Genomic DNA, 14139 nt, shown 5'->3' with positions numbered 1-14139 from the left:
TGGAATCTTGCCTCGCCTCTGCACTGCCCAGCCATAGCTGAGTCAAGGCCACCGCTGAAATATTCTCCTAGAAGGCTCCCAACTCCACTGACACCACTGTGGTCCACACTCTAGGCAGTGGCCAAAGCAATGCCCTGAAAACCCAGTACATTTTGTATCCTGTGCCTTATCCCTCACCAGAACAGTGCTTGGCAGGCAGTAAGTACTCAACCAATACTGGTTAAATCAGCTGTTCTCAAAATGTCATCTGGGGAGCCCTTGGGACAGGGGCAAGGCACTTTCAGGGGTCCACAAAGTCAAATCAAGTTTCATAATAACGCTAAGACATCATTTGTCTTTTTATACTCATTTTCTTGAAAGTATATAGTGAAGCCTTCCAGAGGCTACATGATGTGAATATTGCAACAGACTCGATGCAGAAGCCTTAACCTGCTTAAGTCCTTGTGCTTAAGCTACTGTTAGGTGGGGGTTTCTGTATCTCACAGCAAAATGATACATTTTCCATACTTGCTCATACACAATTTTTCTTGAGGGTTGGGTATAAGAAACAAAGAAACCATACCGCACATCAGGTTTCGTAACACGCTTTTCCCACATGAACTAGATGCTGCTAGATCACTGACCTAGTCCACACCATGGCTCTGACAGGGCTTCAGCATACTCAGCGTGGTCAGTCCCTGACTGATGGACACTGAGGTTATTGCCAGCTTTTTACTATTACAAGCAAGGCTGTGATAAACATCTTGGGTAGCTACACTCTTCCCATATGTCCTTAACGTTTTTCCCTAAAATAAATTCTCCCGAAGGAACTATTATTATTATTAAATCATAATATTGTGAAACTAATTAAACCATTCTATCATAAAGGTGATTTTCTTTCTTTTCTTTTTTTCTTTTCCTTCCCCCGCCCCCACTTCTACCTGAGTATGAACAAGTGAACGGCGATGCATACTTCAGTTATGGGTCTTAATGAAATGAAGGCTGCCAGGACAAGTGGAAAGCCACGGACAGGTTTCATCAGGTCAAGACGGGGAATTTCTCCTTCAGGGTTATTCCTGAACTTCTTTATGAGAAATGTTTTGTATTAGCATTTAATTGTCCTCCATATTCTCAAGATCAATGCATCAGAAAGTACAGTTTTGCTAGAGGAAAAATTAGATACAAGGCAATGTCCAGAAGATTAGCCAGAATACACGTAACGAATAAACCAACAAATAAGTTAACGAATGACTAGTACCTGATTTTGAAAAAGCTTTTAGTTATCAAGTTGTGAAGCTCATACCAAACAGATATGAAAACCCACGAAATCCTGTAAAGTTGTATATAAGTATTACTAAATTCTAGGGCTTGGCAACAGTGTCTGAAAGCTCTTTTAGCTCCTCATAATCCACAGTTAAGACAGTTTATCTTAATTATCTCTGATAAGTATTAAATAAAAAAGGTACAACTAGCTGGCCATCTGAAAAACATAATGTAACTGTGACAGTGACATAAAACTATTGATTTGGAGCAAATCATTTTCCAAAACTGCCAATTTAATGATCTACATTAAAACAAGAATAAATGAGAAATGAGAATATTTTTATTATAATGAAAATAAAGAATCTAAAAATAATTTTCATTAAAAAAAAAAGGCGAGGATTATATGCAATCCTGATGATTTAAAAGATCTATTTTGTAAATTTTTTAAGGATCCACTGAAACAGATACATGAAAGGGTTTTAATGGGTACTGTTACTACAAATAGCCCTTAACAAGACATCTTTTTCATCTGGGTAAGGGGGATGGGAGAGTGTATTAAAAATGAAAGGTTATGGTATCAACAGACTCAATGTACAAGTTTGGACTTTTCTGAAAACCAACCAGCCAAAAATTACACCTAAGGTTTGCAGCGAACAGAAAATCTATTCAAAAGCAAGTGATCACGTGTGGTGTACAATTTCTCTAAGACTGCCTCTGCCCCCCATATCTCCGGATCTGTGAGTACCTTCTAGGATTACCTGCTGGGTAAGGACTGCTGGGATTTCCCCAGGCTTCCCTCATGGCCTCGGTCATGGCCTGGATGACTTCTGGCTCAAGGGGGGTGGTTGCATTATAGTCCATGTAAACTTTCCTGCTGGAAAGAAAACACAGACATGCCTATTAAGGACAAGGAGCTGGGGTACGGAAGCACAGCTGCAGTCTGTCAGCTCAACAGAGCAAATACTGTCAAGGTCGGGGTGCTCCCCTGCAGAAACACCATGCAGCCTTCCACAAACTGCACTTGGACATCTCCAAATCATCATGAATTATGGAAAAGGTATGCATAATTTCCAACAATCTAGTATTTGCTACCTTCCTTTATAATCGCTAGACCATCCATTTAGATTTTCAAAATTCTTTCCACCCTTGGTAGGACCAATGGCCCGCTGAGCCTCGAAGCCTACACGACCGCTCTGAAGGACAGACCTGCTCCTCTCCTCCAGATGGAAGGACGGGGGAGCGTGCGTGCCCAGCGAGCCGCACCTTCCTGAGGGCTTTCTAACTTCATGGGTAGTTTTTCCTTATTTCTCTGTAGTCTCTGGCCTGGCGGAAGGCTCAGATGATCTGGGCACCCACTCCCCCCGACACTGTCCCCGTGGCTCCCGGACCCTGGGCAGGCCTACTTCTCCCTCCCACTTCCAGTTTCCCGTGCCTAGCAAGACCACACCCACACCCCACTTTCCTTCATAGGTCTTTGTTCCATCTTGACTTTCTTGTGAAGCCCCCTGCAGCTCTAAATAAAATTACAGCCACCAGTCCCCTTCCTCCTTCCTGTCTCTCCCTGGTACTCCTCAGTGTGTGACTCACTAGACTTGGGCCCCGTATACTGTCGGCCTCAACAGAAATACGTCAGCTCCAGAAGCTCACAGCCTTTGCCAGTTTCCCTCGCTGCTCTGTCACTTACACTGAGGACAAGGGGCTGGCACATAACAGGGGCTGGATTTACAAGAGAACAAAGTGTCACAGAAAAGCACAGCTCCTGAAAGATCCCCCCTAAATAAAATTTATCTGTGTATCTTTTTACCGATATCAGAAACTTTCATATATATATACAGTAGGTAATCCTGCCTAATACTATTAATTTACCTGATCTTAAAATCAGTAACAATGTTTAAACTGCTCCACATGAAAATTCAAATACAATTACCAACTGTGGCTGTTAAAACACAGTTGTTGTTGTTGTTTTTTTAACCACAGAGTGTTTTATTCCTTTTTATTTTTTAAAAAGATTTTATTTATTCATTTGACAGAGAGAGAGAGAGCACAAGCAGGGGGGGCAGAGGCAGACAGAGGGAGAGGGAGAAGCAGGCTCCCTGCTGAGCAGGGAGCCCGATGTGGGGCTCGATCCCAGGACCCTGGGATCATGACCTGAGCCGAAGGCAGACCCTTAACTGACTGAGCCACCCAGGTGCCCCAAAACCAGAGTGTTTTAATGCCACATCTTGTCTACAGCTGTCCAAAGTCACCTGGTAGGTTTAAGGCTTTGGGAAGTTTGACCTGCCACCATTGGCCACTCCAGCATTGGGAAACACCTGATCCTGCTGTGACTTAAATTTGCATGTGCCCTTAATTTGCTTTCACTTCCTATAAGTACCCCACACTTCCTCAAACTACTTGTGTCTGCTCAGCGACTGCTGCTTTTCTTTCTTTTTTTTTTTTAAAAAGATTTTATTTATTTATTTGAGAGAGAGAGAATGAGAGATAGAGAGCACGAGAGGGAAGAGGGTCAGAGGGAGAAGCAGACTCCCCGCTGAGCGGGGAGCCCGATGGGGACTCGATCCCGGGACTCCAGGATCATGACCTGAGCCGAAGGCACCAGCCTAACCAACAGAGCCACCCAGGCGCCCAGCGACTGCGGCTTTTCAATCCGCTGGCAGACTGAAACATTTATGGCTTGAATTTCAGATTAACATTTTATAGATAACTCTGCTCCATTATTTGCTTCCTCCTTAAAATGCTATCAATATTGGATGGGCAAGCTAGAGTCTATTATGTTCATAACCAAAGTATAATAAAAAGGTATGGTGACTCTCCTCTCCACTCAAGTCTCCCTCAAGGGGCTTTTCCCCAGATCCTTTTGCTCAGGCTCAACCAAAGTAGACTGCCTAAAGAAAGAAACGGTCAGGTTTAGGCCTGGACCCAAATTTTAAAGACACACCCATTCCTCACATTCAGGCAGAGAGGCTGACCAAAAAAAGAGTAAGCAAAGTCCCAGCCACAAACAAAATGCATCGTTGCAGCAGACTGAAGAAGCAGCGTGCACTGGAAGGCCTCCCTGCCTACCCCCCCACTTCCCTCGCTGCATCCGCCTCAGTCCCTCCTTTGCCTACACCAACGACTCAGCCGGTCCTGCGGCTCCGGTCTCGGTACCCCCACGCGCCACCACGGCCAGCACTCCGGCCACGCAATCTTACAGAAGATCCCCAGCGTCTCCCGGCTTCCTCTCCTGTCCCGCACCCACCCGCCCCTAGAATGCGTCCCGAAGCCCTTCCTGAGCTCCGTGGCTCTGCCCCCGGACCGCCGCTCCGCCAAGCCCCTGCTGCCCACGTCCGCACGCTCGGTTCTAGGCCCCGGGGCCTGTGCAGCGGCTGTCCCCCTTCCCCGGGCGCGCTTCCCCAGAACTTGTGCGCGGACTCCCGGACGTCACCTCCGTGGGAGTCCCGCCCAGGCCGCGCGCCCCCCGCCCCCCGCTGCTCCTCCCGGCTCGCACCCCCGACGTAGGCCTCCCCGCCGACCGGCACCGCATCCCCGCGCGGGACGCTCAGGCCTGCGGTGACCGCCAGCTGGCGACCCCTCCGGGCGGGACCCCTTCCCCGGAGAGACCTCCGGCCCCCACCGGCCTCCCCGCACCCCCCCCCCCGCCCTCTCCGGGCGGGACACCCCCACCCCTCGCCCCGGGGCGCCCCGAGGGCTTCCTGGAGGAGGGGGCCGGCCAATTCCCCCTCACGGAGCACACCTGTCCGGCGGGCTCCTCTCCCCGCGGCCGCGTGGATGACTCGCCGCACGCCCCCGCGCGTCCCTGCTGGGCTCCACCGCCGCCTCCATCCCGGCCCCGCCGCGGCTCGGCCCCAGCCCGCCCGCACCCAGCACCTCCCTGACCCACGGGCCTCGCGAGTCTCGTCGGGGTGCGCCTCCCCGAGGCCCGGGGAGGGGGCGGGGCCGCGAGGCCGGGACGCGTCCGGATTGGCTGCGCTTTGCACTCCGGCCAACCCCCGGGGGGCTGGTCCCGGCGGGATGCCGATTGGCTGCGCGCGGTCAGGTGACGGGGGCGCGTCACAGGGGGCGAATCACGGAGGCCGGGAGGCGGGCTGCGGCGTGGAGTGCGGGCTCCTTGGCGCCCAGGACCCCGAGCGCGTCCGCCGGAGCTGGGCGGGGTCGGGCCCTACCTCTGTGTCGTTGCGGCGCCGGGAGGCCGGGTCTGCAGAGTCCCGGGCGGCGTGGCCGTCGGCGGGAGGGGCGCGGGAGCCAGAGCAGAGGAAGGGCTGCCGGGGCCTGGGGCCGGCCGAGGAGCGCGGAGCGGGGAGGGGGCTCGAGCTGTGGACACAGGCCGTGGGACCCCGGGCGGTGGGCACGTGTGACGCTGCTCCACCCTGCCGAGCACAGCAGAAGTCAGGGTGCACGGGCCAGCCACAGCAGTTGTTCAGTTTAACTGAGCCCTGAGCACGTGCACTGTTGTGAGCACCTTCACGTATTCACTGATTTAATCTTGGGAACAGCGAGTGGACACGGAAGTTCAGCATCTTGCCCAAGTTCACACGGTAGTGAAGGAGCCAGAATTTGAATTCAGGAATGCTTTGCCAAGAAGTTGAAAAAGGCTTTTCGAAGACTTTCTCAGTTTGATCTCCTGTTGGGGTCCAGAAGTTGTCTCTTCCAGCTCTGCAAGTCTCTATATTTCTGGGTTCCTTATTTGCGTTCATTCTTGCTTGCAAACTGAGCTCATGTCAAATGTAGCCATAACAAAGGACACACCAAAAATTTTTTTTTAAGATTTATTTGAGAGAGGGTTGCCTGGGTGGCTCAGTCAGTGAAGCATCTCCCTTGGGCTCAGGTCATGATCCCGGAATCCTGGGATCGAGTCCCACATCAGGCTCCCTGCTGGGTGGAGAGCCTGCTTCTCCCTCTCCCTCTGCCTGCTGCTCTGCCTACTTGTGCTCTCTGTCAAATAAATAAATAAAAATTTAAAAAAAGATTTATTTGAGGGGCGCCTGGGTGGCTCAGTTGTTAAGTGTCTGCCTTCGGCTCAGGTCATGATCCCAGGGTGTTGGAATCGAGCCCCGCATTGGGCTCCCTGCTCGGCAGGAAGCCTGCTTCTCCCTCTCCCACTCCCCCTGCTTGTGTTCCCTCCCTCACTGTGTCTCTCTCTGTCAAATAAATAAATTTAAAAATCTAAAAAAAAAAAAAAAGATTTATTAGAGAGAGTGCAGGACAAAGGGGCAGAGGGAGAGAGAGAATCTCAGGTAGACCCTGTGCCGAGTGCAGAGCCCAAGGTAGGGCTCCAACCCACAACCCTGAGATCATGACCTGAGCCAAAACCAAGAGTCCCCACTTAACCCACCAAGCCATCCAGGCGCCCCAAGGACACACCAAAATTTAAGAAGAAAAGAGACAAACGGAGCTTAAGGACAATCCAAAGAGGAGGAAAGGAAAGGAAATTAGGAAAGAATGTCCAAGAACAGATGAAAGTGTCAAGTGCAGCTGAGAGGACATGTGGAAAGCGTCTACCTCATACGAGGATTAGGAGGCACTGATGCATTTAGTTCAAGAAATTTTAGTATGGCTGCGGGAAGAGGGCAGAAAAGTGTGCAGTGAGTTGAGGGATGGGTGGCACATAAAAAAACGAAGAATGTGGTCAACCCTTTCCCAAAGGTTGAGAAGGGAAGGAGGGAGCCAAAAAAGGGGGTACAAGATTAAGGGAAATATTTGAGAGCTTGAATGCGTTTATATGCTGAAGGGCAGTAGCTGACAAGGACATTGGAGATAAGAAAGAGCCAAAGCCCTGGAAGTGTTGAGAAGGCATGAGAGCAAGAGCAAAAGTGGGTGGGGAAATTGAAAGGTAGGGGGCAGGTCTCCTTCTCTAAATCTTCAGGGAGATGGTGTGGATGGGAGCTGGAGGGCGCCCAGGGACAGCTGACAAGATGATTCATCTCAAGCCCTTCTTGGACCAATTAGGCAGTAGTTAGAGGGTTTGTGTTTCCGGGTGGATACAGTGAGTGTAGTGGGGTCAGAGACCAGAGAGTGCCCACGTGGCTGGTGACAGACACCTAGAGAGAACAGAGTACCCGCATACACAGGACTGGCTGCTGAGGCAGCCATTTCCTCCGCACTCTTCCTAAAAGCGTATCTGGTGCAACAGGCCGCAGCCTCGGCTGTTCCCCGTGGACTGGTCAAACAGATGCAACCGAGGACTGGAAGGATGTCTTAATTACCGAGATAAAGACCAAACATTTAAGGAATGCTATCTCCGTGGAAGCCAGATAGTAAGCGCCACCAATAGGACTCATGCCTAAGGGCAAAGGTGGTAGAGTTATCCAAGTAAGTCTTTAAAAGAGGAAACTCGGTAAGGAGATAAGTGGCTAGTTTGGTTGTTTTTGTTTTTGTTTTTGTTCTTTTAAGGAAGTTATGAAACAACAAATAAAAAAACAGATGTTGGACAAAAACTATAATGAAGTTTTAAAAACTCAATAGAGTTGCCGGGGATTGCGGGGAGGGAAGAAGGAACAGAATACAGAGGATTTTTAGGGCTGTGAAACTACCTTGTTTCATTGTTCTTTGATTTGTTGTGCTTCTCGGATAATGGGTTTTTTACAAATTGAAGTTTTAAGATTTCAGTGGAGGAAGCCACTGCAGATGGGCTGGGAACAGCAGGAGAACTGGAATTACAAGTGGAGCCGGAAGATGGGACTGGATTGCTGCAATCTTGTGATAAAACGCGAGGGGTGAGGAGTTGCTTCCTATGGATGGACAAAGAAAGTGGTTTCCTGAGACGGAATCTAGTCCTGGTGACGATGCCGTGAAGACCGTCGAAGGGACAACAGAGGATTTAGGACATTACGTAGGCTTAGGGGATAAAGCGGTGGCAGGAAGTTCTCCTGTAGGTGAAATGCCATCAAACAGCATCACATGCGACAGAGAAATCACGAAAGGAAGACAAGCGATGCGGCACATTGTTGTCTTATTTTGGGAACCTGCACAGACCCCCCGGCCGTCAGCAGCCACCACCCCGATCCATCAGCAGCCACGGACATCAAGGCGAGAACCTCCTCCAGCAAAAGGACTACAACTCGCTGAGAGCTCAGATGACGGTTTGCATTTTTTAGCAATAAGGTATTTTTTAATTATTAGGTATGTACGTTGGTTTTTTTTTAGACCTAATTCTATCGCACACCTGACAGACTACAGTATTGTGTAAATGTAACTTTTATATACAGTGGGAAACCAAAAACTTCCTTTGACTCACTTTATTGTGGTATTTGCTCTCTTGTGGTGTTCTGGAACCAAAACAGCAATATCTTGGAGGCATGCCTGCACTATCATAATGGGTACATTCTAGTATATATTTGTGAAAACGCATATAATGTACACCAAGTGTGAACCCCCAGTGAAAACTATGGACTTGGGGTAATAATGACGTGTCAGTAAAGATTCACCGTTGTTTGTGGGATGTCTGCCGTGGGAGAGGTGTGCATGTAGAGGGCAGGAGTATATGGGGACTCTACTTTCCACTCAGTTTTGCTGTGAACCTAAAACTGCTCTAAAAAATAAAGTCTGTTTTTTAAGGTTGGTTATTTATTTATTTATTTATTTGGGAGAGCGCACAAGCAGGGGGAGGGGCAGAGGGAGAGGCAGAAGCAGGCTCCCCGCTGAGCAGGTAGCCCAGTGCAGGAATCGATTCTGGGATCATGGAATCATGGGATCATGACCCGAGCCAAAGGCAGACACTTAACCAACTGAGCCACCCAGGTGCCTCTGGACTTCTTTTCTTTCAGCAACGATGTTTCTCCACTGTTTTCTCACTTGCATTGTTTCCAGTGGGAAATCTGCTGTCAACCTTCCTTATCTCTGTGCCCCTAAGTATCATGTGTCTTTATTTCCAGCCTGCTTTTAATAGTTCTGTTCTGTCATTGATTTTAAGCAATTTAGGGTGTGATTTGGTGTGAAGAGTGGGTTCCATCTGTGTCCCAGACATTTCGCCTGTCATGTTAGGAGATTGTAATGTAAGTTCTCTGTCAATTTTTCATTTTAGAAGGCAAAGGGGCCCCCGGCTGCAGCAAACCCTCCGCAGTGTTGTTTGGTGGCCTTGGTTTACGAGGTGCTGCTGGGGCTCCTGCTGGGCTGTCTCTCACGGGGGAAAGGGGATCTCAGGTCTGCAGGCATGAGGAGACTTGTCTGGCTGGGCACTTGTGGTGGTGGGCTTCCAGCGGCCTCTGGCTGCCCTCCAGCCTCTAGATAGTGGACAGCCTCGGGCCCGTGGTGGCCAGAGGTTTTGGGGCCAGGGGCTCATTGTGGAATTCCTTTCACAGGTGCTGTCTGGCTGCCCTGGTGCCTCTGGACAGGGGAAGGTAGTCTCAGGCTTACTGAGACAGAAGCTTCTGGGCTTGGCTGCTTGTGGCAGGTTCTGGATTTTTACTTTTTTGTATTTTTATTTTTAAAACAGATTTATTTATTTTAGAGAGAGAGCTTGCACACATGTTTGAGCAGGGGAAGGGGCAGAGGGAAAGGGAGAGAATCTCAAGCAGACTCCACGCTAAATGTGGATCCTGATGTAGGGTCCTATCCCACGACCCTGAGATCATGACCTGAACTGAAATCAAGAGTTGGCTCCCTAACCGACCGAGCCGCCCAAGCGACCCGGGTCCTGGACTTTAAACATTCCTATTTGTCTTTGTTCTGGGACGCAGTTCATTTGAAATGACTTGATCCTTTTAAGGCTCGCTTTTAAGATACTTGGGTGGGACCAGGGCAGCCGTTAGGGTCTATTTTCTGGTTACTGAGCTACTACCCTCTGCACCACACCGGGGGTCACGGGTGGATCACAAATCCATTCTGGCTCATGGGAACGTAGACTGTTCCTGGCCTTGTATGAACTCCAGGGGTCATTTTCTCATCTCCTTTTGGGTGGTGCTCTTCCCCACCCTCAGGCACGCGTGCTGCTCAGTATCCAGGGGGCAGTCTGAGAGGACCCCACTGCAGGTCTCCAGAACTGGCTCTCCGTGCAGCCCTCTCCCCTGGGAACCCCAGCTCCTCTGGCCATCCTACGGAATTAGTTCCATCTCAAGGCCAGTGGCTGCGGGCTTCCACCTGGGTCTCCCCTTCCCTGGGCCACGGCCAGGTGGTCTCACTCCAGGGATCGCCGTCCCGCTCCGCCTGGTGTCTGCTGTCTGAAAACCATAGTTCTGTTTGCTTTTCAAATAGGAGGGTTCCCCAGTCCTGTCGTCCATCTTAGACGAGTGCAAGTGCCCTCTGTCCTTTCTGTTCTCTTCCTTCTGATGGCTCCTCTTTGTTGTTCCCTTCTGCACTCCAGGAGAATTCAAGTTTGCCCCCACACCATCATCTGTCTGCAGCGTCTGTTCCGCCCTGTGGTGGAGGTGATGCCACGGCTATGGTTTCATCCTACTGTCCTTTCATTTTCGCCTGTTGTCCCTAAGACTTTTTGATTCCAAGTCAACGGCGCAATTCATTGCATTTTCCTAAATATGTGGTTTTCTCCCCTGGAAGTTTCTTTCAATCCTACACTCCATTTCCAACGTCCTGTTGATCCTGGTCTGCTCAGTATTTCTTCTCTGCAGAATTTTTTCACAATCTCACATCAAAAAGTGAACTTGGCCAAGCAGACTGTTCAGACTTGGTATCTGCCAGCTGATGGCCGGCAGCTTGCTTAGCTGCGCGGCAGCAGATGCCCTCCTCAGCTATTGTCTCGCTGGCCGCCATGCCCAGCTTCCAGGGACGTGACTGTCTTGAGCAGACTTGCTGGTGTCCTTGTGCTCTGAAGCGCCTGCTAGACTTACTCAGCATAAGGGACTGCACTGTGGTAAGCTCTTCAGTTATTGTGGGTTGGCTAAGGCCGTGTGCCCCTTATGCACCTGACACCTGGGACGGGCAGGAATACGCATGGAAGCCTGCGCGGGGTGAGGATAGCCCAGGAACTGCCCACCTGACTGTGAGATAGCCTTCACAGTGGTGACAACACATGAACTGAATCCTGAAAGGAGCCCCAAGAGGGATGTGGACCTCATCACAAGGCACGAAAGCACTACTTTGAGGCTGGCAGAGTGCACAGATGCCCAGCAACATGCCCTCATACGTGAAGCACAGGGGGCTTATTCTGGAGGCAATGGCAAGACGTGGCTTGGTGAAAGGTTGTTTTAGAAAGTCCTCTGACAGCAAGGTGGGGAGGATGTGCAGAGGCCATCTCACCAGTTTGTTCTGGTCTCCCCAGGGTGTTGGCTAGGTCTTCCTCCATCCTGAGGCTCTTCCTGCATCAACTGTGGTTTTTGTTACACATCACTGACCAGTCTGGCAAGGCGCACAACCACCACGGTGGGGCCCGTGCTCACTGGACTCCACCTGCTCCCGATCCATTGAGAACCAGCCCAGGGAGACAGGTTTTCTCCTCCCTAACTTGAGGCTGAAACCTCTTTAGAATAGGAAAAAAGGCTCTTTACCCATGGTGCTGCACCCACCTTATGGCTCCTCAACCCCACCCTGCTTGGGGGTGGGGGTGGGAGGGAAGGACACAGGTGAACAGGGCTATCGAGGTTGGAATGAATTTTTAGAAATGTTTGGGAAGAACTGACGAGCACCAAATGGTGCATGGGAGCGATGAGTGGGGAGGCAGGTCAATGCAGTCCGACACTGAGATGATAAAAATCCAACACCGAAAACCGTAACACAGAGGAGTCAGTCCTGAGAGGCCAGAGATGGAGCAGGCTGCTCGCAGGTATCCGAACAGGAGGAAACACGCCCTCCACAGCCAGTCTTTCCTGGCCATTGGTCCCTGACAAGCATTTACCCCACCCTCCCTGCCATACTGGGGGCCCTGTCCCCAGTCCCTCCTCCAGCACTGGGAACTCTTGAGCAAGCACTGCTTCTTCCAGCTGGCCCTGACATAAGCTAAAAAGTGAACTTAGTGAAGAACTCTGGCTCAGTGAACTTGGCAATGAAAATGAATGAGCCCTAAAATGGATTAAAAAAAAAAATTATAATTCAGTTCTTTATACAGCTTAACACGAATAATTAGATATTCCTAACAAGGCCAGGTCCCCAAATGCCTCCATCACTGGCCTTTCTGAAGAACTTTTTTCAAACTACAATTCTTTCAGTAGATCAGTTTTGGTAACCCATGGAAACCCAGGGCATGAGTGGGGCCTTCAAAGGGCAACATGGAACCCTCTGAATTAGCTGCTCCAAGCTGTTACTTTGTTTGAGGGAGGACTATGGGAGGGAGGAAAGGGAAGTGACAGGTGCTCTCATTTTACAAGTTCTTTGCCAAAGGAAAAGTAAAACGTTATTTTGCCATTAGCATTTTACTAGACACATTTTGAAGAATAACTGAATGTGTTGCAAACCTGACTTTCCAAGGGGAAACATTTTTAAGTGGATGAAAGTGAAAACACTCCTGAATAGACTGTACCAGCTGGAAAAGAGGAGTCTTGTTAAAGACTGCAATTGGTGGCTAACCAATTTTACAGTTGGTTGGAATTGTACATTAAAAAAATTCGGGTTGATTTTGATAAATCTGCAAAAAGTTTGATTTCATAGGAATTTTTGATTTTTTTTTTCACATTGACTTCTTTAAAGAATGTGAGGGCTAACAGAGCAATCCTAGGGAACAGCGGGCGTGTCCTCTGAATAAGTGTAACACATCTTAGTGATCACTGCTGCCTGGGAAGGATGCTGTTGCCTCCTGCACCCATGACGGTGTGGAAGTCTGGGGGAATAAGGGCAGAGGAAAAATATGTCTGGACACTCTGAAACATTTAAACTAGTAAATACTAAGGTATATGTTCCTTTGAAAGACTATACGTTCAAAATACTTTAGCTACTGCAAATAGTCTGAACCAGCTCTCTACAGTTTTCTCATGAACTTCTGTACTGCAGTGACTGCCCTAGCGGGTGCACAGCCTCACTTCATCTGTAGTTGGTAGAAATCATGAACAGCCCTCTAAGGCTTTCAGTGCAGGTCAAACGGGGTCTTGTTAAGCAGAACCCAAGGCACTGCACCCTGGGCCAGAGCTCCACAACAATCCCCATACAGTGGATGAAAGTAACAGACAAGGAGCAAGGGACACAGCCAGATCAGCACTTCACACTGGAGTCACACACCTGCCCTGGCTCCTTAGGAGACTGCAAAGGGAGGTAGCTTGCAGGTGGTGTGTTTGAGGGAAGGTAAGAGGGAAGATGTGAGCCTTTTCCTTTGGACAGGTCTACCCTGGAACTGTCTCCTTCTGAGTGTGCTTGAAAAACATGCTGCTGACCTATCAAGTTCTAAGCAGCAGAGTTATGGGGACGCAAGTGGACATCGGAGAAGTCCCAGAGCTTCACATCCCCAGGGCTTGCTCCACTCCTGTCTGGCTCCATATACCCATCCCTGGCAGACGGGAAATCACCATTATCGGGTTGGTGGAACACATGAACTAGAACCAAAAGTGTTACTTTGACCTGAGTGGGGAGGAGACCCCAAGACCCCAAAAGGCCTTGAAGTCAGGGTTCTGCAGCCACTAAAAGATGCCATGGGCCCCACTGGCCAAGTAGGCAGCACAGTATCAGTTCTCTGCCGTGACGGACCAGGCTGGGTGTGTTCTGAACAAGACGGGGAAGGGGCAGGGCTCTGAAGGATTTCCACTGGACCGAAAGGGATGATCTCGTCATGCAGAAAGGTTATTTCTGAAGAATTACTGATCTCTGATAAGCGAAGTATTTCTCTGCCGTCAGAATTCACGACAGCTGTCTCTCCCACCCCTTTACCCACAATATGCATTATTTCCATTCAGCTGTGGGCACTGAGGTCACTTCCTCTCCGCCATCTGCAACACCGGCTGTGCAGCCTGGGAGCTGTGCGGGCAGCCGTGTGAGGCCATGACTCAGGCCTGGGACTGCCCAGGCAGAGAACCACGTGTC

The 14139-nt window shown here is 49.9% G+C and overlaps 1 protein-coding gene across 5 annotated transcripts in view; it reads right to left on the bottom strand.

The window, feature by feature from the left end:
* The window catches only part of SCLY (selenocysteine lyase), a 37413-nt gene extending 32213 nt beyond the window's left edge, over positions 1–5200 (bottom strand). Inside the window, exons 1-2 of one of the 5 annotated variants that reach the window (XM_027590302.2) lie at positions 4979–5200; positions 2001–2113 (exon numbers count right to left, since the gene is read on the bottom strand). In XM_027590302.2, coding sequence (XP_027446103.1) covers positions 2001–2113; positions 4979–5067 — 202 coding nt within the window. In that variant the 5' untranslated portion in view covers positions 5068–5200. Of the gene's footprint in view, positions 1–2000; positions 2117–4978 lie in introns of all 5 variants that reach the window. The other 4 variants (XM_027590301.2, XM_027590304.1, XM_027590303.1 and 1 more) reach the window with 4 other exon arrangements.
* Between the last annotated feature and the right edge of the window lie 8939 nt (positions 5201–14139).

This window comes from Zalophus californianus, chromosome 3 (genome assembly GCF_009762305.2).
Source record: "Zalophus californianus isolate mZalCal1 chromosome 3, mZalCal1.pri.v2, whole genome shotgun sequence".
NCBI classification, from domain to species: domain Eukaryota; kingdom Metazoa; phylum Chordata; class Mammalia; order Carnivora; family Otariidae; genus Zalophus; species Zalophus californianus.
The sequence above is the reverse complement of the archived record's forward strand: the minus strand, read 5'-3'. Positions and strand labels throughout refer to the sequence as shown.